Source organism: Puma concolor, chromosome E2, assembly GCF_028749965.1.
Source record: "Puma concolor isolate L17-30 chromosome E2, mPumCon1.1.hap2, whole genome shotgun sequence".
Lineage (NCBI taxonomy): Eukaryota > Metazoa > Chordata > Mammalia > Carnivora > Felidae > Puma > Puma concolor.
In genome coordinates this window covers 36919092-36946728 of record NC_141681.1, presented here as the reverse complement: position 1 = coordinate 36946728, position 27637 = coordinate 36919092, and the positions used below count along the sequence as shown (strand labels likewise).

The 27637-nt window shown below is 37.3% G+C and overlaps 1 protein-coding gene across 2 annotated transcripts in view; it reads right to left on the bottom strand.

Moving 5' to 3' along the window:
- Positions 1 to 27637, bottom strand: part of ITFG1 (integrin alpha FG-GAP repeat containing 1) — a 358049-nt gene that overhangs the window by 264265 nt on the left and 66147 nt on the right. For both annotated transcript variants that reach the window (XM_086689522.1, XM_086689523.1), the window contains one exon: positions 1898 to 1959. In XM_086689522.1, coding sequence (XP_086545648.1) covers positions 1898 to 1959 — 62 coding nt within the window. The remainder of the gene's footprint in view (positions 1 to 1897; positions 1960 to 27637) is intronic.

The window sequence follows — 27637 nt, the reverse complement described above, 5'->3', positions numbered from 1 at the left end:
GCAACCCAAGTATCCATTCACAGATAAAGAAGAGGTGTTGTATATATGCAATGGAATATTACTCATCCATAAATACAAATGAGATCTTGCCATTTGCAATAATATGGATGACTCTGGAGGGTATAATGATAAAAAACATTAGTCAGAGAAAGACAAATATCATATGATTTTACTCATACATGGAATTTAAGAAACAAACACATAAAGAAAATGAGAGAAATTAAAAAATAGCCTCTTTAATATAGAGAACAAACTAGTTGCCAGAGGGGAGGTGGGTGAGGGGATGCCTGACATAGATAAAGGGGATTAACAGTACAATTATCCTGATAAGCACTTAGAAGTGTATAGAGTTGCTGAATCATCATACTGTACACCTGAAATGAACATAACACTGAATGTTAATTATACTTAAATTAAAAAAAAAATCTAACCTAGGGCAAAAGAAAATCAGCCTAGGCTGAGAGGATATCAAACAGTTAAAAGTATTTCATAATTTTATTACACCTTATATTTATGTGCAATGAGGCTTTTTGTCCTCCATCTGGATATAGATTAATCAAAATGATTGATTTTCTCATATCTAATACCTCAAGATTCACTTTAGGTATTGTTTTCAAGGCCACCTAAAAAACAAATATCCCCCAGCAGTGGGAGATTTAATTTATAGTAATAATTAAGTATATAACAATCATATTTCTAATATCAGTAGAAGAAATATGATTAATTTTTTAAAAAGTAAAGAAAAATAAATTGTTCTGGTTTAGTTATATTTCTCACTTTTCCCATGTTAAGAAAAAAGAAGGATCAAGTTGTTTACTGTAGAAGTAGCATTTAGAAGTCCTGCTCTTATCTACACATAGCTTCTCCACTCATCCTAGTTTCCTTCTATGAAGAAATTTGAGTCATGACCAACATCAATTACTATGCTTTACTTGAAGGCTAATAATGAACTTCCTTCCACAAACTTGTACTGTACATTTTTTGAGATATGCTTATTTTCCATCCATATTTAATAAAAAATGTAAAATGTTATGGGTTTAATTTGAATTGAATAAAACACAATCATCAGTAAATAGATGAGAAATTGAGAGATCTAAAATTACAATTTGTTAAGTGTCTACTGGGTACCTGGCACTTCACACACATTGTTTCATTTAATCTTCACTTTCACATTACATGAAGCAGACACTCTTATTCTCGTTTTGCATATGAGGAAAGTCAGGTTCAACACTTGACCATTACTTGATGAAAGTCAGTTGGCCAATCTGGCCCGTCCTCAAATCCTGTCTTCTGTTACATAGCATGAAATTCAATTTTAAGACTTAGAGTGTTCTATTCTTCATTAATTAATATTTCACACAATCTACATCAAGCTAAAAGTAAAATAAAATAAAATCATCAGTTTGGGAGTCTTCTACTTGCAATTAAAAATATATATATATTGGGAAAGACTCCTTAATCCTGGTCAAGTCGGCAGTCAGTTTAGTGTGTGTTGTTCTTATTATTTTATATAAGCCTGAAGGCAAGGAGGAAAAATTAGTCTTTTAAAAAAGGGTTTTTTTCAATAAACCATCATGCTGACAAATTAAATGATAGTAACCTCTCTCAACAGCTGACAGCCTAGCAGGGGCCCTGTTAACATTCACATTAGGGCAGACTGATTGGTTTAATTGGCAGTCATGCCTAAAAACCTGCAGAGGAATTGATGCTGAATGAATCATTTCCTTCAGCAATATTCAGCAGTTTGAATGCAGCAATGCAACCAAAGGCTCTTAAAGTTGTTCTATTTATTGTTGAAACCAACCAACCAAGTGATTACTTTCATTTTATTTTCTAAAATTGTGTGCTTTTACTGAAAGCCATCATTTAAAAATGCTTCAAAGAAAAGACTTCTTACCACATTTTCCCATATCTCAAACTGGAAGGTACTAGAGGCAGACAATGTCGTGAGGAACAAATCTAGAAGGAAAATAATAGAATTGTAAGTGTTGTTACTGATGTGTACATTTAAAACAGGAAGAAATGCAATACATAAAAATAGTTAATACAGTTGTACTTAAACATATTTTAAACTATATTTTAAGGAGCTTGATCCCATCAAAGAAAGCAAGCAGATGATCCTGTACTTGTAAATTAAGGAAAATGTATTTAAAGGGTGAATTTGGTGTTAATCCTTCAAAAGCATTCTTTCTTTCTTTTTAAAATATTTATTTATATTTTGGGGGAGAGAGAGAGAGAGAAAATGGACAGGAGAGGGGCAGAGAGTGAGGGGGACAGAGGATCTGAAGCAGGCTCTGCGCTAATGGTAGAAGCCTGATGCGGGGCTCAAACTTTGAACTCACAAACCATGAGATCATTACCTGAGCTGAAGTCAGATGCTTAATCGACTGAGCCATCCAGGTGCCCCAAGCATTCTTTATTTTTAAGAGTGGTTATGCCATAAGAGGCTCTTAAATACAGAGAACAAACTGAGGGTTGATGGGGGGTGGGAGCAGAGAAAGTGGGTGATGGGCATTGAGGAGGGCACTTGTTAGGATGAGCACTGGGTGTTGTATGAAAGCCAATTAGACAATAAATTATATTAAAATTTTTTTAAAGTTAAAAAATAATAAAAATTTTCATTTTTGAATTAAAAAAAATAAGAGTGGCCATGCATACTAACCTTTTTATGACACACATTTTTAGGTTAAGGTAGACTATATTAAAAAAATATTCTAGTCAGAATCACATTGTGCTTTCTCAACTTAAAAGCTATGTTTCCTTATATGTCATAGCTGGGTTTCAGAATTATTTTAAATAACAGTATTTTAGCACAAAAATCTTTAGTACTCATGTTAGATGAACAACAAATTATATTCAAATTTTGAACAGAATTGTCCCTATATAGTCCAACTAAACAAAACTGTTTTATTGGAAAGTGCAAGATTTTAATAAAATTTATTGAAGAATAGGTTGACACTCAAATCTAACATCCTATTAACAAAGGTCAGGTGAACTGCAAATCTATTCTAGTGCAGTATTTATTATATTTGCATAATGACAATTTTACTTAGTGAATATACAAAATTTCAAAACGATGAGTTGACTCAGGAATATTAAAATAACATTATTCTTCTATGCTTTAAAAATGGGAATTAACTCAGTGATATGCAGACCATGACTATTTTAAAGAAACGTTTTTTTCTTTTTTTTGCACCATTAAATACGTTTAAGAGAAATATCCTTCACATTTTAATGTGTTTTCTGTACAGCTTTCATATGAATTTCATGAAGCTAATTTATATAATAGTTATAATAATAATTTTCATAGAATCCCCAAAAAGCTAAGGAATATTCTTCACTGTGAGAATTTGTTATACTCAAACTCCTGATTCCAAGTAAGTGGAACTATTCTTTATGTCAATGTTTTTCTCTGTGTTTATTTTTACACTAAGATGCTTTGCCTGTGGACATACAAATGTAGTCTTTAATGAAGGTAATTTCATTACTCCATCAAACATACACTCCCAGTGAGTGTCTATTTCCAGACTCATTCAGGAAATCCCATAGAATACCTGAGATTTGTGAGATGATATACCTACAGCCAACATGCTCTCTTCCTTCCATATACCCTCCACATTACCATCAGCATGATGAAAAATCAGAAGTGCAAATTTGATCTCATTCCTTCTCCTCCAGGATCTCTTCTCCCCCTGTGAAAAAGGCCTACTTACCTAAGCTTCCATGCTCATGTCCTGCTACTCCCTTACATGAAACTGACTCTCTGTAGTACCCTTTTACATCATAGCCATCTGATATCCCCACCATTCCTGAGGCCATTCCTCTCTCTAGGCACAGCTTTCCCTCCATTGTTATTCCACTATGATATCCGTCAAGGGTTATTACAAGATACCATGATATTTCGATTTCACATCTGTCTTTCCTGAGCTGCTTGAAGGAGGAGTCATGCCAAACTGGTTTTTATCTTTGTGGTTCCTATGCGCTTGGAAATAATATGTGCTCAAATGACTGTTTAATAATTAAATGATACCATATATATCTGTACATATACCACTGTATACAGAGTGTGTGTGTATATATATATACATATATAGTTATATATATATATATATAGTTATATATATACATATACAGTTATATATATATATAGTTATATATATATATTGAATCATTTAGTTATTCAATATATATAGTGGTTCTTGCAAATACAAAAACTAAACTAGAAATAGTTACTCTATTGCCTTTTTAAAGAGTCTTGGGAAAAGAATGGTCTTCTGTTAAAGCATTTCATTAAAATTAAGTATGACTGATTATAGTGACTACAGTCTTAAAAATGTTTAAAAGCTGTTAATTTTTATATTATCTGAAAAGGTGGGTGATCAGGTTAAGGAAGTGATTAGGGATTAACAGCCACAGAGATTTCTAAGAATCACTTAGAGCCATGTCAGTGCAAGCTCTGAGCTATTTGAAAGACATAAAAAAAGGGATAATTATGCTATTATTATATAACAGAGGTGAATTTGTTCAAACAGAAAGCATTACACTGTTGAAATTCTTAATGCATTTGAGAATAGATGAGAAGTCATCTTTCTGATGAGGGATCATAGACTTGTGGCCTTGATAAACCAGTTAGCTTTGTTGGATTGGAAGAGCTATTTCATTACCATGAATGGCCATGCAGGGATATTTAGAAGGGAGGGGTGGATGGTTACCAGCAACCTCTCATCATTCCTGGAAAAATAACACAAAATGTTTTTGTTTTTTTTTTTCTGTTGGTGTTGCACTTGTCTCAATATATTTGTATAAAAGGTTATAACTTAAGAGCTTTTTGATCTTTCATTCATAGTTAGAAAATTGAACAACTATAACCACAATTTTTGCTGATTCTATTTTCATAGCTTCATGGGGTATTTATTAAGATTTTGGGATACAGTAAAGTGAGATGAAGGATTAGAAGTACCTTGTAAAACGGATTAAAAAAATCTTTTCCCTATTCAATTGTATAAAAAAGGTTATAGGAAAAATAAATGATTCATTAGGTGGAGAAAAAGAGACAATTATTAACAATTCAATATGAAGAATCACCTCTGACTCTGAATGAAATGAGAACGAAATAATAGCTAGAAGAAAATTTTAGTCAACAAAGCAACAAAGTTCTCACCCTCCTACATGGTTGAGAGTAATCCACACAATATAATGAAAGGTAATGTTCCCAATGAAACTGTAGTGGGTGCTGTGACATGCCACCCAGGTCCCCTCTTAGGATGAAGGACTTATTACTTCAGCTGCTGGAAATGCTACTGGAAGACAGCCCTTTGTAGTCGCCCTTTCTGGAACACCTTTGGGTGAAAAGAGCTACTCTGCCAAACGTTGTAGCCTGACCTGTATCCAATAACTAATCAGTTCAGAGAAATAAAGGCTAGACCCTCTCACCATAACTCAGGACAACTCTTCAGGGCCACTGCACATTCAGAAGCCCAAGGTCAGTTGAGGCTTTTATTGACACTAAATCATGGCCCAACTCTGCTTCCTTCCCTTTTCCTCCAGCAGTACCAACTACCAGAGCAGTCCCTAAAATTAAACTTCTTGCACACTAGTTTCCATCTCAGAGCCTACATCCTAGGAAATGCAATCTACAACAACTGATACCAAGAGATCTGAGAAAGCAGATACTAAGATTTTGGAGTTGGATCACCTAACAAGGGACTGCCAATAAGGATTCTTTCACAGGGGTAAGCAGTGCACAGATGGCCATACTATCTTTTACTGGTATTATTGGGATGGTATTCTAGTGGAAAGGAATGCACTAGGGGGTGTGATCATTCAGGCTTTTTGAGAAAAAGGGGTAAATACTAACCAGAAGGACAGTGGAATTAGATAGGTGTTGCTAAGCTTACCTGAGGAAATACAGGAGAGACCAAAGGCTAACAATGACTGCTCACAAATTAAAAGCTATGTGTGAAAGCCAGAGGGCCTCTTGGGTAGCATCTAAAGAGGTTCTCATCTCCTGCAGTAGGAGGGCAAACATGGGCTGAAGACCAAGACCAGGATTTAATGGTAAGAGTAAAAGAGTTCCCAAGAAGGTTAAATTCTCAACCTAAGCAGGTCTTAACCTTAAGCAAGGTTAGGGCCCTACTTAGGAAAGAATGATACTTGTTTCATGGATTAGGAACTGTTAAAGGCTCCTATTTGAAAATGATGAAGTTTCTCCTAAATGCTAGTGTTCTCCCTTGTTTAAAGATGATGGAGAAGATTCTGCTGCCATTGGGCAACATGCTTCCCACTTCCTACAGTCTGTCTCATCTTCTCTTCTGGCCACTATGCCAAAAAGTGGGGTTAAATTACAAAATAATCTGGCCAGGAATGGGATGGACATGAAAAGGAAAAAGAACTATAGCCTGAATTAAGTCCAGGACCTAGCTAACATTTAGTGGTAGGAGCCAGGACAGTATGCATGAGACTATACTCTGAGAGTGCTTGATCAAGACGGGGTAAAGGGTGGGGCAGGGAGTGGAGTATGGGGTGCAGCAGAATAAAGAGTTGGGGACAAGGTGACTACATTGGATCCCTTCCATCCTAGAAGAGGCAGCAATTCACTTTATAGGAGTAGACCATACTTTGGATCTGGATTTGCCTTTCCGGTCTTGGAAGCTAATTTTTAAAATGCTAATAGAAATAGTATGATGATAGCTGACATCACTGGTACTCACTTGAAGAAATAATCTTTAACAAAAGATCACATCATGAGTTAGTGAAAAATTCAGGACATAAACCCCAAACTCAATTAAATCTTTTTTCATTAGAATCTTGTAACAAGTAAAATAGTGAAACTATTCAATGCACATGCATTCTTCTCCAGAAAACACAGACTCATAGTCAAGTAAGTGTGTACAAAAACATCAAATGGTATTGCTTCAATTATCTCCATTCACAGCTTGAAAGGAGTAAGCTACTGCATTTTTAAACATTGCCAAGTGCAGTGCAGTCTTCTTTTCAAATGAAAAGGCTTCTGGTTAAAGTTGGCATCAAAAGGAAGCCCACTTAGGAGTTTTAAAAACTTAAATTGGAAGTTTGACTATGCAAACTAAACCATGTTAGGAAAATTCCGAAGTTTTATGACTGTGATTAAAGTTTAAAGTTAGATGGTAATGGGCACCTAACACCCTTTCGATATACTATGTATGATATGAAGGAAGAGGTTAAAAACTGTAATTTCTGGCACTGTACCCTTTCAGTGTTAAGTCTTGATGGTTTAAAAACATATTTTGGTGGAAATGTTTAAAAAGTATTCATAATGTCATTTAGACTTCCTGCATGAAGAAACTCTCCTTGAATAGTGAAAGTCACCATATTTCCAAAGGAGTATATATTATGGTTCATTTGGAAAAATATAGTTAATAAAACATTTTTAGTATTTCCTGGAAGCATCACATCAGATATTTCCACAAAGAATGGTTCAAAGCAATATCATAGTTTCTGCTGTTTCAATGCTTGAGCCAGGAGGACATGCTAAGCTCATGTTTACATCTGTTCTATAATACTGTCCAGTATTTCTCAGGCCTGGTTATAGCAAAGATCAGCATAAGAGTGTAGAATAAAAACAGATTTCCCCTGCTTCCACTTGTTCAAAGAAAAGCACACTGAAAGCCACATGACAGCTGAAATTGTGAAGACAAATGAGCTCTTCCCCTTCCCAGCAGCAGTTTGCACTCTGCGGTTCCGAGGTCATCAACTTACACACTGTTAGGCACGATGCCCCAAATTAAATAAGTTAGCAGGCCCTAGTACAACCAAGATGATCAAATGCCCCACTTTTAACACCTGAGACTATACTGGTCTTAGGATGGATGATACAGTGGGAAGTAGGAGACCTACAAGAAGTAACAAGCGCCTATCACTGACCAAAGAGGACAGCAACTAATTAGCTCCAGGCAATGGCAGGTATGGAAATATGGTTTTCTTAAATATGAAAAAGTATATTTTAAAAATATTGATCTAATTCAAAATATTTTAAGCAGTAGAGGCACAAAATCAGAAACATGTCTGCAGACTCCATTTTCAGCCACAGGTACTAGACTGAAACCTTTGATAGATGACTGCTTTGCTTATATATCTGTTTACACAGAAATAACCCTCCTTCCTATATTTCCCTATATTAAATAATACTGCCAAATCATATTCTGTACAGATGCAATAATTTAATAAGACATGAGGAAGCTGTTTAAATGGGTGTCCATTCACAAGACAATGTTCTTAGGAAAAAGTATACATTTCTAGGAATCATTTTTCAATTTTTTAAGTTCATAACCTTTTATCTAGACTTCCCTTTCTTTTTCCTATCCTGAAACACTGGGCCCCATATGAAGATTCACTATACTTAGCAGAGAGCTCTGACTACCTCCAACTTAAGAGTATGTACACAAGATAACAGAAAGACTTAGCACATCTGGAACATAGCAACACATTATAGGAGTGGAAGCCCCAAATCATGGGTAAACAATAAACAACTCCTGCCCACCTTCCCTCATCAGTGAAATCTTTACCAGAAGTACTTTTGTTGTAAGGAAAGAAAGAAAGAAAAAAAACCTTGAATTTATTTATTTCAGATTGTGTAGGAACACAAAAATCTCAGGTGAAAAAAATAAACTTGAAGTAATAGGGCTGCTGGCAACAAATGATGAGAGAGGCCTAGTAAGCACCCTGAAATTGAATGTTTAAGGGGATTATAATTTGCCTTTGACGAGGATTATTAACAAATGAAGATATATTTTACTTACATTTTTTACCACAGGATATTTGTTTTTCAGAACTTGCATGTTGAATATTTAAGAGAAATGTGCTCAAGGTAATTATAAGTTAATAATAAGTCTTAGCAATGTTCTGAATTTTAGTGTTTTATACATATATTTCAATTGAAGTCACGTATTTCCTCTACTCCTAAGAGGTCAGGGTCTTAAAAGAATCCAAGAGAGTGTGCAGTTTTAATGTTTTAAATCTTATGTTTCTATGGGTGAACAGACATTATGATTCAAAATTCCAATATGAGAAGACACTTCATCTTCTAGAAGAGTTCTTTATCTTTCAGAAGGTAAAGAATTCATTAGAGATGATAATACTTAATGATGGAAAGAACTGGAGAACAAGAACCTGGCATTAATCACCACTAAGATTTTCAGATTTTCCATCAACTGTCATTAAAGTAAATTTGAAATGAATGTTTTATAACACAAATCTTAGAACTGCATTTGGCCTGATGTTTTTTCTCAGGGCTATGACATCAACCTGCATCCACCTGACTTATACAATAAGGCAATCTACTTCCATTAGTCCTTTTATTCCAAAATCCTGAGCCTTTCTTATCACATCCACTTGTCTCATTTACAAATTTATGAAGACGTCATAGTTGCTAATTATTCAACAGTTGCCTACACAGCACTTACATGACATGTTGGAATTTTGAGTACTTATTTCCTCTGAATAAAAAGATTAAGCTACAGATGTTGGCGAGGATGTGGAGAAAGGAGATCCCTCTTACACTGTTGGTGGGAATGCAAACTGGTGCAGCCACTCTGAAAAACAGTATGGAGGTTCCTCAAAAAGTTAAAAATAGACCTGCCCTATGATCCAGCAATTGTAGTACTGTGTATTTACACAAAGGATATGAAAATATTGTTTCAAGGGATACACGCACCCTGATGTTTATAGCAACATTATCAACAATAGCCAAAGTATGGAAAGAGCTCAAATGTCCATCAACTGAAGAATAAAGAAATTGTGGTATATATATACACAATGGAATATTACTCAGCCATCAAAAAATAAAATTTTGCCATTTGCAATGATATGAACTGAGCTAGAGAGTATTATGCTCAGTAAGTTAGAGAAACACAAATACTGTATGATTTCAGTCATATGTGGAATTTAAAAAACAAAATAAATGAACATAGAGGTAAAAAAAGAGAGAGGCAAATCATAAAATAGACTCTGAACTATAGAGAATAATGAAGGGGAGGGGAGGTGGGTTGGGGGTGGGCTCAATGGGTAATGGGTATTAAGGAGGGCACTTGTGATGAGCACCGTGTGTCATACGTAAGTGATGAATCACTAAATTTTACTGAAACTAGTATTAAGCTGTATGTTAACTAACTGGAATTTCAATAAAAGCTAAAAAAAAAAACTTATGTGTAGAAGCATAAAGAAAAAAATATTGTGTGTCAGTCTATAATGATGTTAAAGGACCTTTAAAGGACCACAAATGTATCCTTTATAGATTTTTGTCTCCTGAGTTATATCATTTTTAACAGAATTCTTAATTTTCGCTACACAATGGGCTTCTCCTACTCAGGGGGTTTGGGTTAGAGAAGAAACCTCAATTTTGCTCACAAAAACAGTTGCTAGACATTTAAAATCAAATTCAACTTGAAAGTAATTTAATTCTCAAGTGGCATGATTCAATCAAGGTGATGAATGCTCTAAAATTTATGAGTGGAAGCTGTTGATCTCTCTAATAATGGCTATGTCACACTGAACTGCAAAACACAATACATGTGGTCAGAAGAGTTCATCAGATTATTCCTCTTGTAAATCCATGTGTAGGACAGTTTACCATACAAAAGGAATTATTTGAAATGCTCATAGTCACTCAAAGGCAAACTTCTAACAGTAGGCAGTTATGCCCCATCCCATTTAGGAACTCTTCAATTGTGTGCCAGCTTCTCTTCTTACCTGGTCCCAGTCTCTTTCTTATAGGGATTTTTTTTCTTTAAGTTTATTAATTAATTTTGAGACAGAGCAAGTGAGTGAAAGTGGGGGTGGGGCAGAGAGAGAATCCCAAGTAGGCTGTGCACTGAAAGTGCAGGGTTCGAACTCATGAACTGCAAGATCATGACCTGAGCTGAAGTCAGATGCTTGACCAACTGAGCCACCCAGGCGCCCCCATCCTAGTCTCCTTCAAAGCACCACAGAAGAACTTTCTGCAAACTAGAATAACAGTGATCCTCATGAGAGAATTCATTTATATGTTTTCTATGCATCACATTTCTGGAACATATTAGATGGGAATACTTTTGCTAAATATAGAGCAGTGTGGTGATAAAATGCTTAAAGTGTAATAAATTCCAGTAAGTTGGAAAAAGTAAAGTAAAGCATTAACCTCTCTGGGCTTCATTTCCTTGCCTATAAAATGATGTGGTTAAACTAAATGATCTTTAAGATTTCTTTCATATCATATCCACCCACTTGTTCAACATCTTTTGAGCACCTCTGATACACTTGGGACTTAATTAGGTATTAGATAAACACAAAGGGGGCATACTCCTTACTTTTGAGGAACTTGTCTGTGGGGGAGACAGATGTAGAAAGACAAATAACGTCTGGTGATGGCTGTGCTAGAATTATACATGTGTACCATGGGAACTGAGTTGACAGAGATACTGACTGCTTAGATGAATTTGGGGAGGGCTTCACTGAGAAGGTGACATTTGTATGGTCAGAAACTTAACAGGTAATTACTTTTAGAAGTTACAATACTCACATCAGTGAAGTGCTAACATTACCAACACATGATGTTTTATTGTATTAAAACTCCTCATATATGGAATAAGTTAAAACCAAACAATCAGATAATTAAAAAAATTCAAGTTAAAGCAATTAAAATAATGAGACATACAACCCTCTCTTATTCAGAAACAAGAATTAGGTAAAGCTTATATTACTGATATAACATACATACTAAGTATGCTTGATAATTACAAAAATTGCTTATATACCCATTCCAGCTATACAAAATCTGAAGTTAATGGTAATTCTGAGAAGTAAATAATTTCCTCAAGGTTATGGAATTTGATTAAAATAGTACCCAAATCTCACATGTGACATTACAAATGTATTTGTGAAGTAGAAACAAGCACTGTAGGGAGTAAACATAAAAGTTAAATGTATATTAAATGCATTAAAGCTTCCTTTCAAATAGCTACATGAAATAATTTTAAAAACTTTATGTTAGCTTCAAAAGTACATATTTAGTGATATGGAAAGTGGACAGTTGTAATGCAAATAGTAAACTTTACGGTGTCTATTAAACCTCTAATTAACCTTCTTTTAAGTATGTCTTCTCTGGGGCACCTGGGTGCCGCAGTCGGTTAAGCGTCCGACTTCAGCCAGGTCACGATCTCGCGGTCCGTGAGTTCGAGCCCCGCGTCGGGCTCTGAGCTGATGGCTCAGAGCCTGGAGCCTGTTTCCGATTCTGTGTCTCCCTCTCTCTCTGCCCCTCGCCCGTTCATGCTCTGTCTCTCTCTGTCCCAAAAATAAATAAACGCTTAAAAAAAAAAAATTAAAAAAAAAAAAAAGTATGTCTTCTCTGCCCATTGTAATAGCAGAATGTTATTTATAGGTCATGTTAAGAGTGTTCACATCAGTAAGGAGAGAGTTAACCTTTCTTTTTTAATGTTAAAGGGCCTTACATGAGAATCAGAACTTCATTATTTAAAACTGAAAACCTAATTAAAACACTGTCAAAATTAAGAAAAGGAAAGGCTTGTTAAGCCAGATAGGAAAGTTCTAATGATGCTTTGTAAATTTATCATATTTACTTACAGAATAATCTCTAACATGACAGAATCCCATATAACATCATTATAAACCTTATCCTGAAAAAGCCCCAGCAGAAAAAGCAAACAACAAAATTCAAGGCCATAGGCTTAAACAAAAACCACGGTCTGGCATTATGATGGACTCCTTAAGGTTGGCAAATGCCTACTAAATGTGAAAGTTCCATCTCCGGATCACAGCATGAGGAGGTAGTGTCACAGACCTGCTCCCCAGCAAAACAAGCAGGGAAAAAAACCCAGGGGAAAAAAATCATTTAAAAAACCCACAGCTGCTGAAAGTCTCTGGACATTGTTATAAAAAGCCATTAGCAGATGGAGAAACATCTTATAAAAAAAATATACTAAAACTCAATAAGAATAGTGAGATCTGTGGCATCTGAACCACAACCAGCTCTTTCCCTTCCCATCCTAGGTCAGTGTGACAGAAAGCTCTGCTCTAGGCAGGTATGGAGCCAAAACAGAGGGTTCCCTTTCTCCCCAGCTACCAAACAATCTATTCCTCTATACCAATTTATTCTTCTAGAGTAATCAAGGGTTGTGGTATGTTCTTGGGAGGGGCAGGTGCCAGTATTTTTTTTTTTACCTCTCCCAGCAATTGTTCCAGAGGCTAAATTTCAAGTGAGAATAGCTGAGATCTCAGGGGATCTCTTTTCAACTTGGCCTTCTCCTTAGGAGAATCTTCCCAAGGCAGAGCACATTTAAAATAGTGGTGCTCTGATGACCTGCACCACAGCTCATTTGTAGGGTGTTGGTTCTATGCTAGAGAGGTAAGCTAAGAGGATCAGAAGCTACCATCCTCAACCTGTGCTCTGCTCCTAAATCAGTATATCACTTGCAGAATCACTGTCTTGGCTCCCAACTCTGGAGCCATGGCTCAAAGATTTTACCTAGGAGGAGAGGCAGGAGGCACATAGAGAACTCCCAAGCTCTTGTCTAAAAAACTGACTTTATTTGAAACAGAAAGTTGGGAAGTTCAAGCCTAAGGGCACACTCAAAACCAATGAAAAAAAGCAATTAAGAGTAGGCTATCAGTCTTCAAGAAAGAAACATCCTAAACCACACACAGGATAACTTAGCAGAGAGAATTACGGAAAGAAGAAATAAGAGCCTTTCTGGGGTGTAAACAACCTAAAACACTGACATAAAAAAACTAACCTGCAAGGAAGTCCAAAGTTAATTACATGAGACTATGGAGCAATTTATGCCCAAGGTAGGGGCACCTGCATGGCTCAGTCGGTTAAGTGTCTGACTTCGACTCAGTTCATGAACTTGCGGTTTGTGAGTTTGAGCCCTGTTGGGTTCTGTGATGACAGCTCAGAACCTGGAGCCTGCTTCAGATTCTGTATCACCCTCTCTCTGCTCTGCCCCTGCTTGCATGCATGCATGCATGCATTCATTCATTCATTCATTCATTCATTCTCTCTCTCAAAAATAAAGATTAAAAAAATAATAACAGAGCAATCAGCTGGCAATTAGCCTAACAGTTGAGTGTGATCAGGGAGAGAGATAAAGATAGCCCCACTAAAACTACTATCACCCCAGGGTCACTGTGTACACGTCCAAAGCTGTAGCCTCTGAGGAGCAAAACCAGCTAACCAGTAGAGGGAAAAGTAAAACAATACACAGAAGCAGAGCTAGTAGAAAAGTGGTGTCACTGTGATTTTAGGACAACTGGAGCTTAGATGCTCAGGATGAAATAAGGAAGGTCACCTGGTCCCCAGAGTTTCCTGGATCTCTAACAGCAGCCAAGGACACATCCACCTAATGTATCTGCTCCTTTTCTGACTATGTCATACTTCAGGGTGCCTGAGCCTGGAGGCCTGAGCCTCCAGTATAATTAAATAATCGGTAACGTAATGATACGCTGCACACACAATACACACAATCCAAAGGGCTGTGCTGGTGTTCAAGTATTCTGGGAGTTCAAGAGAAGGTCTGTGGTAGATTAGAAAGATCCTACAAGAAAGAATCGCAAAGAGGCAGCAGGCAAATTTCGTTTTCTATAATTGCTTACAGAATTGATCTTTTCAAGTTTATTCAGTTAAGAGTGACTATAGGGGAAATGATTCTGGGAAGATGGCAAAGTAGGAAGCACCAAGAACCTGTCTCGCCACTAAGACAACAACTACACTGGCAGAATCTGTCTCATGTAATTATTTTGGAATTCTGTAGTCTATCAAAGGCTTACAATTTCCAGAGGAATGCATGGATGGTAAACTGCAGTTAAGTTTGGTCTATTTCAGCTCCCAGCCCAGTATCAGCCATTCATCTTTCATTCCCAGCTCCATGGAAGGTAGTGTGCACCTGTTCCTGAAGCAACATCAACAGTTTGCATAAGCTGGGGATGGCGAAGAGGATCCTGTCCTCCAAATACCGGGAATCTATTCTCTGATCACTTATTGCTGTATCTGATCACAGAGGTTAAGGCAAAGAAGAGGGTAGCCATTGTTGTTGCACCTGCCCTCACTGATGCATCCCCCCACTTTCAGCTACAGTGACTTCAGGGGATCCAAAGGGTTAGTTCCCCCACCCGCATTTTTCTCTTTTTTTCCCCAATTTAGGAACCATACATTAAAGACTAGGACATTAAAAAACAACTGAATATACGGGAAAAATTACAAAGTGACCATGCATGCTCAGGGAAAGGCTCAGGCCCAGAAGAAACCTGAAAAGACTTTAAGTTTACACCTCAGGTTGACACTTGGCACTGAGAGAGCCTACAACAATCAAAAACAATAAACAATAACAACAACAAAAACCGGTTAGCCTGGGTAAAGGGAAGAATCTGGTTTCAAGGGTTAAAACATTAGATTCAAATGTCCAGTATTTAGTAAGAATTCACAATGCATACAAAGAAAAAGTAAAGTATAGCCCATTCAAAGGAAAAAAAAAAAACCCAAAAAACAGAAACTGTCCCTGAAAAAGACCTCTTGGCAGATCTAGTAAACAAAGACTTTAAAACAACCATCTTAAAGATGTTCAAAGAACTATAGGAAGATGTTCACAATGTCAATAAAACAATATCTGAACAAAATGGAAATATCAATAGAGAAAACCTAAAAATAAACTTCCATAAAATTTTAGAGGTAAAAAGTACAGTAACTGATAAAACATCCACCAGAGGGAATCAAAAGCAGATCTGAGCAGGCAGAAGGAAAAAAAAAAAAAGGCATTGAACTTGAAGAAAGGATAGTGGAAATTACTAAGTCTGAAGAACAGAGAGATAAAAGATTGAAGAAAAAGGCATAATCTCTAAGGGGTCTGTGGGACACTGTGGAAGTCTCTAAAGGAGAAGAAGAGAGGAAGGGGCAAAGAGAAAATTTAAAGAACTAATGGTTAAAAAATGCCTTAATTTGATGAAAGATATGAATATAAACATCCAAGATGTCCAATGAACTCCAAAAAAAGATGAATTCAAAAGGAGCCACACCAAGACATTATAATCAAAACTTTCAAAAGACAAAGTCAAAGAGCGAATCTTGATGCAATTAATCACACACAAGAGATCCTAAATAAGATTAAAAGCAGATTTCTAATCAGAAATACTGGGAGGCCAGAAGGCAGTGCACCAATACATTCAAAATGCTAAATGGATCCTGGGAAGATGGCGGCATAGGAGGACGCTGGGCTCACCGTGCGTCCTGCTGATCACTTAGATTCCACCTACACCTGCCTAAATAACCCAGAAAAACGCCAGAAGACTAGCAGAACGGAGTCTCCGGAGCCAAGCGCAGACGAGAGGCCCATGGAAGAGGGTAGGAAGGGCGGAGAGGCGGTGCGCGCTCCACAGACTGGTGGGAGGGAGCAGGGTTGGAGGGGCGGCCCACCGGGCAAGCAGAGACACCGAGCCTGGCTGGCAAAAGCGGAGGGGCCGGATGGAGTGTGTTCCGACAGCAAGCGGGACTGGACATCTGTAAGGTTATAAGCTAACAGCTCTGCTCGGAGAACGGGAGGGCTGGAGGACAACGGGAGGGAGAGTTGTTGAGCCCCGGACCACAGAGCTCAGCTTGGCAGGGAATAAAGGTGCTCGCCAGCGCCATCTCCCTTGCCCACCCCACAGCCAAAATCCCAAAGGGAAACAGTTCCTGCCAGGGAACCAGTTCCTGCCAGGGAACTTGCTTGCACCACGCAAACACCCAACGCTGTGCTTCTGCAGATCCGTCCCTCCGGCAGGTCTGACTCCCGCCCGGCGCCGCAGGGCCCCTCCAGAAGTGGATCTCTGAAGAAAAAGCGAGCTGAGCCTGCCCCTCCTGCCCCCTTGCACCTTGCCGACCCACCCCAGCTAATACGCCAGATCCCCAGCACCACAAGCCTGGCAATGTGCAAGTAGCCCAGACGGGCCACGCCACCCCACAGTGATTCCCACCCCTAGGAAAGGGGAAGAGAAGGCACACACCAGTCTGACTGTGGCCCCAGCGGTGGGCTGGGGGCAGACATCAGGTCTGACTGCAGCCCCACCCACCAACGCAAGTTATTCAAGACAGCACAGGGGAAGTGCCCGCAGTCCCGCAACACTCCAGGGACTATCCAAAATGACCAAACAGAAGAATTCCCCTCAGAAAAACGTCGAGGAAGTAACACCAGCTAACGAACTGATCAAAAATGATTTAAACAATATAACAGAAAGTGAATTTAGAATAATAGTCATAAAATTAATTGCTGGGCTTGGAAACAGTATAGGGGACAGCAGAGAATCTCTTGCTACAGAGATCAAGGGACTAAGGAACAGCCAGGAAGAGCTAAAAAATGCTATCAACGAACGGCAAAATAAAATTGAGACAACTATGGCTCGGATTGAAGAGGCAAAGGAGAGAATAGGGGAACTAGAAGATAAAATTATGGAAAAAGAAGAAGCTGAGAAAAAGAGAGATAAAAAAATCCAGGAGTATGAGGGGAAAATTAGAGAACTAAGTGATGCACTAAAGAGAAATAATATACGCATAATTGGTATTCCACAGGAGGAAGAGAGAGGGAAAGGTGCTGAAGGTGTACTTGAAGAAATAATAACTGAGAACTTCGCAGATCTGGGGAAGGAAAAAGGCATTGAAATCCAAGAGGCACAGAGAACTCCCTTCAGACGGAACTTGAATCGATCTTCTGCATGACATATCATAGTCAAACTGGCAAAATACAAGGATAAAGAGAAAATTCTGAAAGCAGCTAGGGATAAATGTGCTGTAACATATGAAGGGAGACCTATAAGACTCGTGACTGATCTCTCTACTGAAACTTGGCAGGCCAGAAAGTAATGGCAAGAGATCTTCCATGTGATGAACAGAAAAAATATGCAGCCGAGACTCCTTTATCCAGCAAGTCTGTCATTTAGAATAGAAGGAGAGATAAAGGTCTTCCCAAACAAACAAAAACTGAAGGAATTCATCACCACTAAACCAGCCCTACAAGATCCTAAGGGGGATCCTGTGAGACAAAGTACCAGAGACATCGCTACAAGCATGAAACCTACGGACATCACAATGACTCTGAACCCATATCTTTCTATAATAACACTGAATGTAAATGGACTAAATGCGCCAACCAAAAGACATAGGGTATCGGAATGGATAAAAAAACAAGACCCATCTATTTGCTGTCTACAAGAGACTCATTTTAGACTTGAGGACACCTTCATATTGAGAGTGAGGGGATGGAGAACTATTTATCATGCCACTGGAAGTCAAAAGAAAGCTGGAGTAGCCATACTTATATCAGACAAACTAGACTTTAAATTAAAGGCTGTAACAAGAGAGGAAGAAGGGCATTATGTAATAATCACAGGGTCTACCCATCAGGAAGAGCTAACAATTATAAATGTCTATGTGCCGAATACAGGAGCCCCCAAATATATAAAACAATTACTCACAAACATAAGCAACCTTATTGATAACAATGTGGTAATTGCAGGGGACTTTAACACTTCAATTACAGAAATGGATAGATTATCTAGACACACGGTCAATAAAGAAACAAGGGCCCTGAATGATACATTGGGTCAGATGGACTTGACAGATATATTTAGAACTCTGCATCCCAAAGCAACAGAATATACTTTCTTCTCGAGTGCACATGGAACATTCTCCAAGATACATCGCATACTTGGTCACAAACAGCCCTTCATAAGTATACAAGAATTGAAACCATACCATGCATGCTTTCAGACCACAATGCTATGAAGCTTGAAATCAACCACAGGAAAAAGTCTGGAAAACCTCCAAAAGCATGGAGGTTAAAGAACACCCTACTAAAGAATGAACGGGTCAGCCAGGCAATTAGAGAAGAAATTGAAAAATATATGGAAACAAATGAAAATGAAAATACAACAATCCAAACGCTTTGGGATGCAGCAAAGGCAGTCCTGAGAGGAAAATACATTGCAATCCAGGCCTATCTCAAGAAACAAGAAAAATCCCAAATACAAAATCTAACAGCACACCTAAAGAAATAGAAGCAGAACAGCAAAAACAGCCTAAACTCAGCAGAAGAAGAGAAATAATAAAGATCAGAGCAGAAATAAACAAGATAGAATCTAAAAAAAACTGTAGAGCAGATCAATGAAACCAAGAGTTGGTTTTTTGAAAAAATAAACAAAATTCATAAACCTCTAGCCAGGCTTCTCAAAAAGAAAAGGGATATGACCCAAATAGATAAAATCATGAATGAAAATGGAATTATTACAACCAATCCCTCAGAGATACAAGCAATTATCAGGGAATACTATGAAAAATTATATGCCAACAAACTGGACAACCTGGAAGAAATGGACAAATTCCTAAACACCCACAAGCTTCCAAAACTCAATCAGGAGGAAATAGAAAGCTTGAACAGACCCATAACCAGCGAAGAAATTGAATCAGTCATCAAAAATCTCCTGACAAATAAGAGTCCAGGACCAGATGGCTTCCCAGGGGAGTTCCACCAGACGTTTAAAGCAGAGATAATACCTATCCTTCTCAAGCTATTCCAAAAAATAGAAAGGGAAGGAAAACTTCCAGACTCATTCTATGAAGCTAGTATGACTTTGATTCCTAAACCAGACAGAGACCCAGTAAAAAAAGCGAACTACAGGCCAATATCCCTGATGAATATGGATGCAAAAATTCTCAATAAGATACTAGCAAATCGAATTCAACAGCATATAAAAAGAATTATTCACCATGATCAAGTGGGATTCATTCCTGGGATGCAGGGAAGGGAGCATTTTCTAATTCATTCTATGAGGCTGGCATTATCTGATACGAAGGCTGGACAAAAAGACACTACAAGAAAAAAATAAAAATAAAAAAAACCTGCAAGCCAATATCCTTTATGAACACTGATGGAAAAGTCTTCAGAAAATTCAGCAAATCAAATTCAGTAGCATACTAAACAGACTATAAACCATGATCAAGTGGGATTTATTCCTATAACACAAGGATGGTTCAACATACAAAAACTGATCAATATACCATATTAACAGAATGAAAAAAAAAAGATACATGGTCAACTCAATTGATGCTGAAAAAGCCTTTCACAAAATTCAATACCATTTCATGATAAACATCTAACCTAGAAATAGACAGAAACTACTTCAACATAAATAAAAGCTAAACATGAAAAGCCCACAGTCAACATTATATTCATAAAATACTGAAAGCATTTCTCTAAGCTGAAGGATCAAAGTAAGGATGATCACTATCACCACTTCTGTTCCACAGAGTCCTAGATGTTCTACCCAGAGCAATTAGGCAAGAAAAAGAAATGAGAGGCATCCAATTAGAAAAGAAGAAGTAAAACTGTCTATGTTCACAGATGTAAGATCTTACTTGTTGAAAACCATAAATATGCCACAAAAAATATTGGAACTAATAAATGAACTTAGCAAAGTAGCAGTATACAAAAAAACATGCCAAAGTCAATAGTATTAGTATACACTAACAATGAACAATCTAACAAGAAAATTAAGAATGCAGTTTCATTTACAATAGAATCAAAAAAATATAATAATCAGGATTTAACTTAACCAAGGAGGTAAACGACCTGTGAAATGAAAACTATAAAATAATGCTTAAAGAAATCATTAAGAAGACAAACAAATGGAAAAACATGCCATGTTCCTGGATTGGAAAATAATATTACAACAAAAGAAACAACAGATATACTGGACTTCATAAAAATTTAAAAAACATTTTTGCATTGGTAATACTAATAGACTATAAAGGCATCCTACAGAAGGGGAGAATATGTTTGCAAATCAGGTATCTGATGAGGGAGTAATATTTCAAGTACATAAAAAGCTCTCAAAGCTTAACAATAGAAGTAAGAAAAACAGCCTGATTAAGCAATGTGCAAAGGATTTGAATAAATACTTCTTCAAAGAAAATATGCAAATGGTCAATAAGTACATAAAAATATGCTTAACACCACTAAACATTACAGAAATGCAAATCAAAACTAGAACGAAATATCACTTTGCACCATTAGGATGGCTACTGTGGAAAGAAACAGAAAATAACAAGTGTCAGCAAGTAGGTGGAAAAACTGGAACCCTTGTGCACTGTTGGTGGGAATGTAAAATGACAAAGCTGCTGTGGTGGCAAGTTCCTCAAAAATCTAAAAATAGAATTACCACAGTATCCAGCAATTGCACTTCTGGGTATATACCTAAAAGAATTAAAAACAAGGTCACCAGGGTATGTTTGTATACCCACGTTCATAACAGCATTATTCACAAGGCAAAACATGTTAAGTACCCAAGTATTGTCCATCATCGAAGGGGGCGGGGGGTAAGCAAAACGTGGTATCTACCTACAATTGAATATTATAAAGCCTTAAAAAGAAAGGGAATTCTGACATATGCTACAACATGGATGAATCTTGAGAATATAATGGTAAGTAAAATAAGCTGGTCATAAAAAGGCAAATACTTCATGATTCCAGTTAATGAGGGACTTAGAATAGTCAAAATCATAGAGTCATAAAGTAGAATGGTAGTTGCTAGGGGCTGGAATAAGAGGAGAATAAGTTAGTGTTTGATGTATATAGAGTTTCAGGTTTTTTTTTTCTTCAGTTTATTTATTTTGAGAGAGAAAGAGCAAATGGGGGAGCAGTAAAGAGAGAGGACAGAGCAAGAATCCTAACAGGGTCTGCACCAGTGTGGAGCCTGATATGGGGCCTGAACCCATGAACCATGAAATCATGACCTGAGGTGAAGTCAGGTGCTTAATCAACTGAGCCACCCAGGTACCCCTAGAGTTTCAGTTTTACAAGATGATTAGAATTATGGGAGGACTGCAGTGATGGTAGGCCCAGATTATGAATGGATTTAATATCAATGAAAAGTAAATTACAAATAGGTGGTATATACACAAATAAACTCAAAATGGATGAAAGCCCTAAACGTAAGACAGGAAGCCATCAAAATCCTTGAGGAAAAAGCAGGCAAAAACCTTTCTGAACTTGGTCGCAGCAACTTCTTACTCAACATGTCTCTGGAGGCAAGGGAAACCAAAGCAAAAATGAACTATTGGGACCTCATCAAAACAAAAAAGCTTCTGCACAGCAAAGGAAACAATTAGCAAAACTAAAAGGCAACCGATGGAATGGGAGAAGATATTTGCAATCGACATCAGATAAAGGGTTAGTATCCAAATCTATAAAGAACTTACCAACTCAACACCCAAAAAGCAAATAATCCAGTGAAGAAATAGGCAAAAGACATGAACAGACACTTCTCCAAAGAAGACATCCAGATGGCCACCCGATACATGAAAAAGTACTCAACATTGCTTATCATTGGGAATACAAATCAAAACCACAATGAGCTACCACCTCACACCTGTCAGAATGGCTAAAATGAACAACTCAGACAACACCAGATGTTGGCGAGGATGTGGAGAAAGAGGATCTCCTTTGCACTGCTGGTGGGAATGCAAGCTGGTGCAGCCACTCTGGAAAACAGTATGGAGGTTCCTCAAAAAATTAAAAATAGAACTACCCTACGACCCAGCAATTGCACTAGCAGTTATTTGTCCAAGGGATACAGGTATGCTGTTTTGAAGGGGCACATGCACCCCAATGTTTATAGCAGCACTATCAACAATAGCCAAAGTATGGAAAGAGCCCAAATGTCCATCAATGGATGAATGGATAAGGAAGATGTGTTGTATATATATATATACGACGGAGTATTACTCGGCAATCAAAAAGAATGAAATCTTGCCATTTGCAACTACATAGACAGAACTGGAAGGTATTATGGAAGACAAATTCCATATGACTTCACTCATATGAGAACACTAAGATACAAAAAAGATGAACATAAGGGAAGGGAAGCAAAAAATAATATGAAAACAGGGTGGGAGATAAAACATAAGAGACTCTTAAACATAGAGAACAAACAGAGCTTTGCTGGAGGGGTTGTGGGAGGGGGGATGGGCTAAATGGGTAAGGGGCATTAAAGAATCTACTCCTGAAATCATTGTTGCACCACGTGCTAATTTGGATGTATTTTATAAAATATAAATTATTAGATAAAATAAAATAAAATAAAATAAAATAAAATAGCTTGTATATAATAACTAAAAACAACTAAAAAATAGGTGGTAAATTTTATCTTATGTGTATAAATAAAATATAAAGATTTAAAATTTTTGGAAAAAAAGAGTAACTTCATGTCACAATAAATATAAAGCTAATTATTAAATACAAGACCGTGGAATTACAACAAACTTCATCAAATATTTGGCCGTTTTATGTTTTGGGGATTAACAAAACCATGGGCAACAATAACACATTAATAGTTCAGTGTCATTTAAAATATATAGCTTTTGGGGCGCCTGGGTGGCGCAGTCGGTTAAGCATCCGACTTCAGCCAGGTCACGATCTCGCGGTCCGTGAGTTCGAGCCCCGCGTCAGGCTCTGGGCTGATGGCTCAGAGCCTGGAGCCTGTTTCTGATTCTGTGTCTCCCTCTCTCTCTGCCCCTCCCCCGTTCATGCTCTGTCTCTCTCTGTCCCAAAAATAAAATAAACGTTAAAAAAAAAAAATTTAAAATATATAGCTTTTAATTTAAATCCCTTTAGGTAGGTGGAGTTCTCAATTACCAAAAGGAATAGGATTCATCCTTTGGCCGATTAAACATTTTATATACTTTGGTATGCAAGCTGGAATTACCATTTATTCTAGTACAAATACTAGTAATGCTTCTGTGAGCAATAGGGAGGAATTTACTCACTAGGAGCAGGCTTTAAAACCTCATTATTTTATGTTTAGCAATTCATACACTAAATGTTTTTGTAAGAGAACCCATTCATTTCTTTCATCTGCAATATATTTATAATGATCACACAAAAATTAACTTTGGCTTAAGAGGACAGATATATTTAAAAGTAAGATATAAATGTGCTGTCTTGCAGATATATTCCATGCTGTTTTTAAGGAAAAAACAGTATGCATGAGTTTGGCATTCAGGTCATCATTTTATTTATTTTTATTTTTTGATTTTAAATTTATTTCTTTCAATTTAATTTAGTTAACATACAGTATAGTATTGATTTCAGGAGTAGAACCCAGTGACTCATCCCTTACATATAACTCCCAGTACTCATCCCAACAAGTGCTCTCCTTAATGCCCATCACCCATTTAGCACCCCTACCCCCAACAAACCTCCCCTCTAGCAACCCCTAGTTTGTTCTCTATATTTAAGAGTCACTCATGGTCTGCCTCTCTCTCTGGTTTTCTCTTATTTGTCTTTCCCTTCCCCTATGTTCATGTGTTGTGTTTCTTAAATTCCACAGATGAGTGAAATCATGTTGTCTTTCTATGTCTGATTATTTTTAGTTCCATCATATTTTAGTTCCATCCATGTTGCTGCAAATAGCACAATTTCATTCTATTTGAATGCCAAGTAGTATTCCATTGTTTGTGTGCGAGTGAGCGTGTGTGCGTGTGTGTGTGTGTGTGTGTGTGTGTGTGTGTGTGTGTGTATACATGTGTGTACTCACCAAATCTAATTTATCCATTCATCAGTCGATGGATGTTTGGGCTCTTTCAATAATTTGGCTATTGTACATAGCACTGCTATAAACATTGGGTGCATGTGTCCCTTTGAATCAGGAGTTTTGTATCCTTTGGATAAATATTTAGTAGTGCAATTGCTGGGTCATACAGTAGTTCTATGTTTAAGTTTTTGAGGAACCATCATACTCTTTTCCAGAGTGGTTGTACCAGTTTGCATTCCCACCAACAGTGCAAAAGACATCCTCTTTCTCCACATCTTCACCAATATCTGTTGGTTCCTGGGTTGTTCATTTTAGCCATTCTGACAGGTGTGAAGTGGTAGTTCATTGTGGTTTTGATTTGTATTTCCCTGATGATGAGTGATGTGGAGCATTTTTTCATGTGTTGGTTGGCCATCTGGGTGTCTTCTTTGGAGAAGTGTCTGTTCATGACTTTTGCCCATTTCTTCACTGGATTATTTGTTTTTTGGGTGTTGAGTTTGATAAGTTCTTTATAGATTTTGGATACTAACCCTTTATCTGATATGTCGTTTGCAAATATCTTCTCCCATTCCATCACTTGCCTTCAAGTTTTGTTGATCTACGCTGTGTAGAAGCTTTTTATCTTGATGAGGCCCCAATAGTTCATTTTTGCTTTGGTTTCCCTTGTCATCTGGGACGTGTCTACTAAGAAGTTGCTGTGGCTGAGGTCAAAAAGGTTGTTGCCTTCTTTCTCCTCTAGGATTTTGAAGGTTTCCTGCCTGACATTTAGGTCTTTCATCCATTTTGAGTTTATTTTTGTGTATGGTGTTAGAAAGTGGTCCAGGTACATTCTTCTCACTGTCCAGTTCTCCCAACACCATTTGTTGAAGAGACTGTCTTTTTTCCAGTGGATACTCTTTCCTAGTTTGTCAAAGATTAAATGGCCATACATTTGTGGGTCCATTTCTGAGTTCTCTATTCTGTTCCATTGATCTATATATCTGTTTTTATGCCAGTACCATACTGTCTTGATGATTACAGCTTTGTAATACAGCTTAAAGTCCAGAATTGTGATCCCTCCCGCTTGGGTTTTCTTTTTCAACATTAATCTGGCTATTCAGAGTCTTTTCTGGTTCCATGCACATTTTAGGATTGTTTGTTCTATCTCTGTGAAGAATGCTGGTGTGATTTTGATAGGGATTGCCCTGAATATGTAGATTGCTTTGGGTAGTATTTACATTTTAACAATATTTGTTCTTCCAATCCATGAGCATGGAATGTTTCTACATTTTTTTGTGGCTTCTTCAATTTCTTTCATAAGCTTTCTATAGTTTTCAGCATACAGATCTTTTGCATCTTTGGTTAGATTTATTCCTAGGCATCTTATGGTTTCTGGTGCAATTGTATATGGGATCAATTCCTTGATTTCTGTTTCTCTGCTTCATTATTGGTATACAGAAATTATTGGTGTATAGAAATGCAACTGATGCAACTGATGTTGATTTTATATCCTGCAACTTTGCTGAATTCACGTACCAGTTCTAGCAGTTTTTTGGTGGTTTCGGGTTTTCCAGGTTGAATATCATGACATCTGTGAAGAGTAGAAGTTGGACTTCTTTGCAATTTGTATTCCATTTATTTCTTTTTGTTGTGTGACTGCTGAAGTTAGGACCTCCAGTACTATGTTGAATGACAGTGGTAAGGGTGGACATCCCTGTTGTGTTCCTGACCTTCAGGGGAAAGCTTTCAGTTTTTCCCCACTGAAGATGATATTAGCCATGGGCTTTTCATATATGTGGCTTTTATAATGTTGAGGTATATTCCTTCTATCCCTACTGTTTGAGGGCTTTATCAAGAAAGGATGCTGTATTTTGTCAAAAGCTTTTCTGCATCTATTGATCCTTTCAACAGATCCCCATTTAAAAATTGTTTGGAATTAATAAATACTTTTACATCAGCTGATAGCTTGCAAAACTCTCCAGAGTCAACAGTACTATCTCAGCATGCTCTGCTCTCCTGACTGCTTTGTTTTAAATCTGTTATGACTCACCTGCAAAGACTGATTCTAGAGTTTATTTCAGAAACAAAAATTTTTTGTGCCTTAGGCCATGGGGGGTGGGGTGGAAGGAGAAAACCAAAAAACACTGTCTTTGAGAATGCTGACCAGATGCTGTGTCCCAGGCACTATGTGTTTTCCTAGAGTGGAAGGGCTAGGTCCTATTATTTGCCAGAAGCACTGCAATTTAAGTTCTTTCAAAAGTCATATTAAAAAAGAAAAAAAGGATGGCCTCTTAATTTGTAAAAAGTAATGCTATATATACTTTATTTCACCATACATTTTAATTACTTTGTATTTCTAAACATGGATACTAAAAGCATTCTCAAGTATTTTCAAAGCACCCAACTGGCATGAATGATACCAAGATCTTTGTGCTAAAAGAGTGCAATGGATTCTTCAGTCAATAAAAATTACAGTTTCTTCTTACTCCATAATTTCGGGTAGCTTTCCACAAAACATCAACGGAAAACTGGCTGTCTTCATTTTGGGGAAAAGGCAACCATGGTGCAACTAAATATTTCCTTTTGGGCATTTCTGTTTTACTTGTTAATATACAATATGCAAAATCTGTTATGAGTATAGATAATTTCTATGAAGATAAATGTATACTTCTTGGTCAAAACATTTTTAAGTGACTTAATTTAAATGTTAATTTTAAAATCTTCTTAACTGTACCAATGTAACAGTTTCAAGGCCCATGACATTTAACGTTAATAGCCTTTTTAAAAAAAATTTTTTTTTAATGTTTATTTATTTTAGAGACAATGTGAGAGACAGACTGCAAGAAGAGGAGGGGCAGACAGAGGGAGACACAGAATCCGAAGCCGACTCCAGGCTCCGAGCTGCCAGCCCAGAGACAGATGCAGGGCTCAAACTCACGAACCATGAGATCATGACCTGAGTCGAAGACGGACGCTTAACTGACTGAGCCACTCAGGCACCCCAATGTTAATTAATAGCCTTTAAGTTCATAGTACACCAACTATAATGGATAGAAACTGACTTAGTTCATGTTGA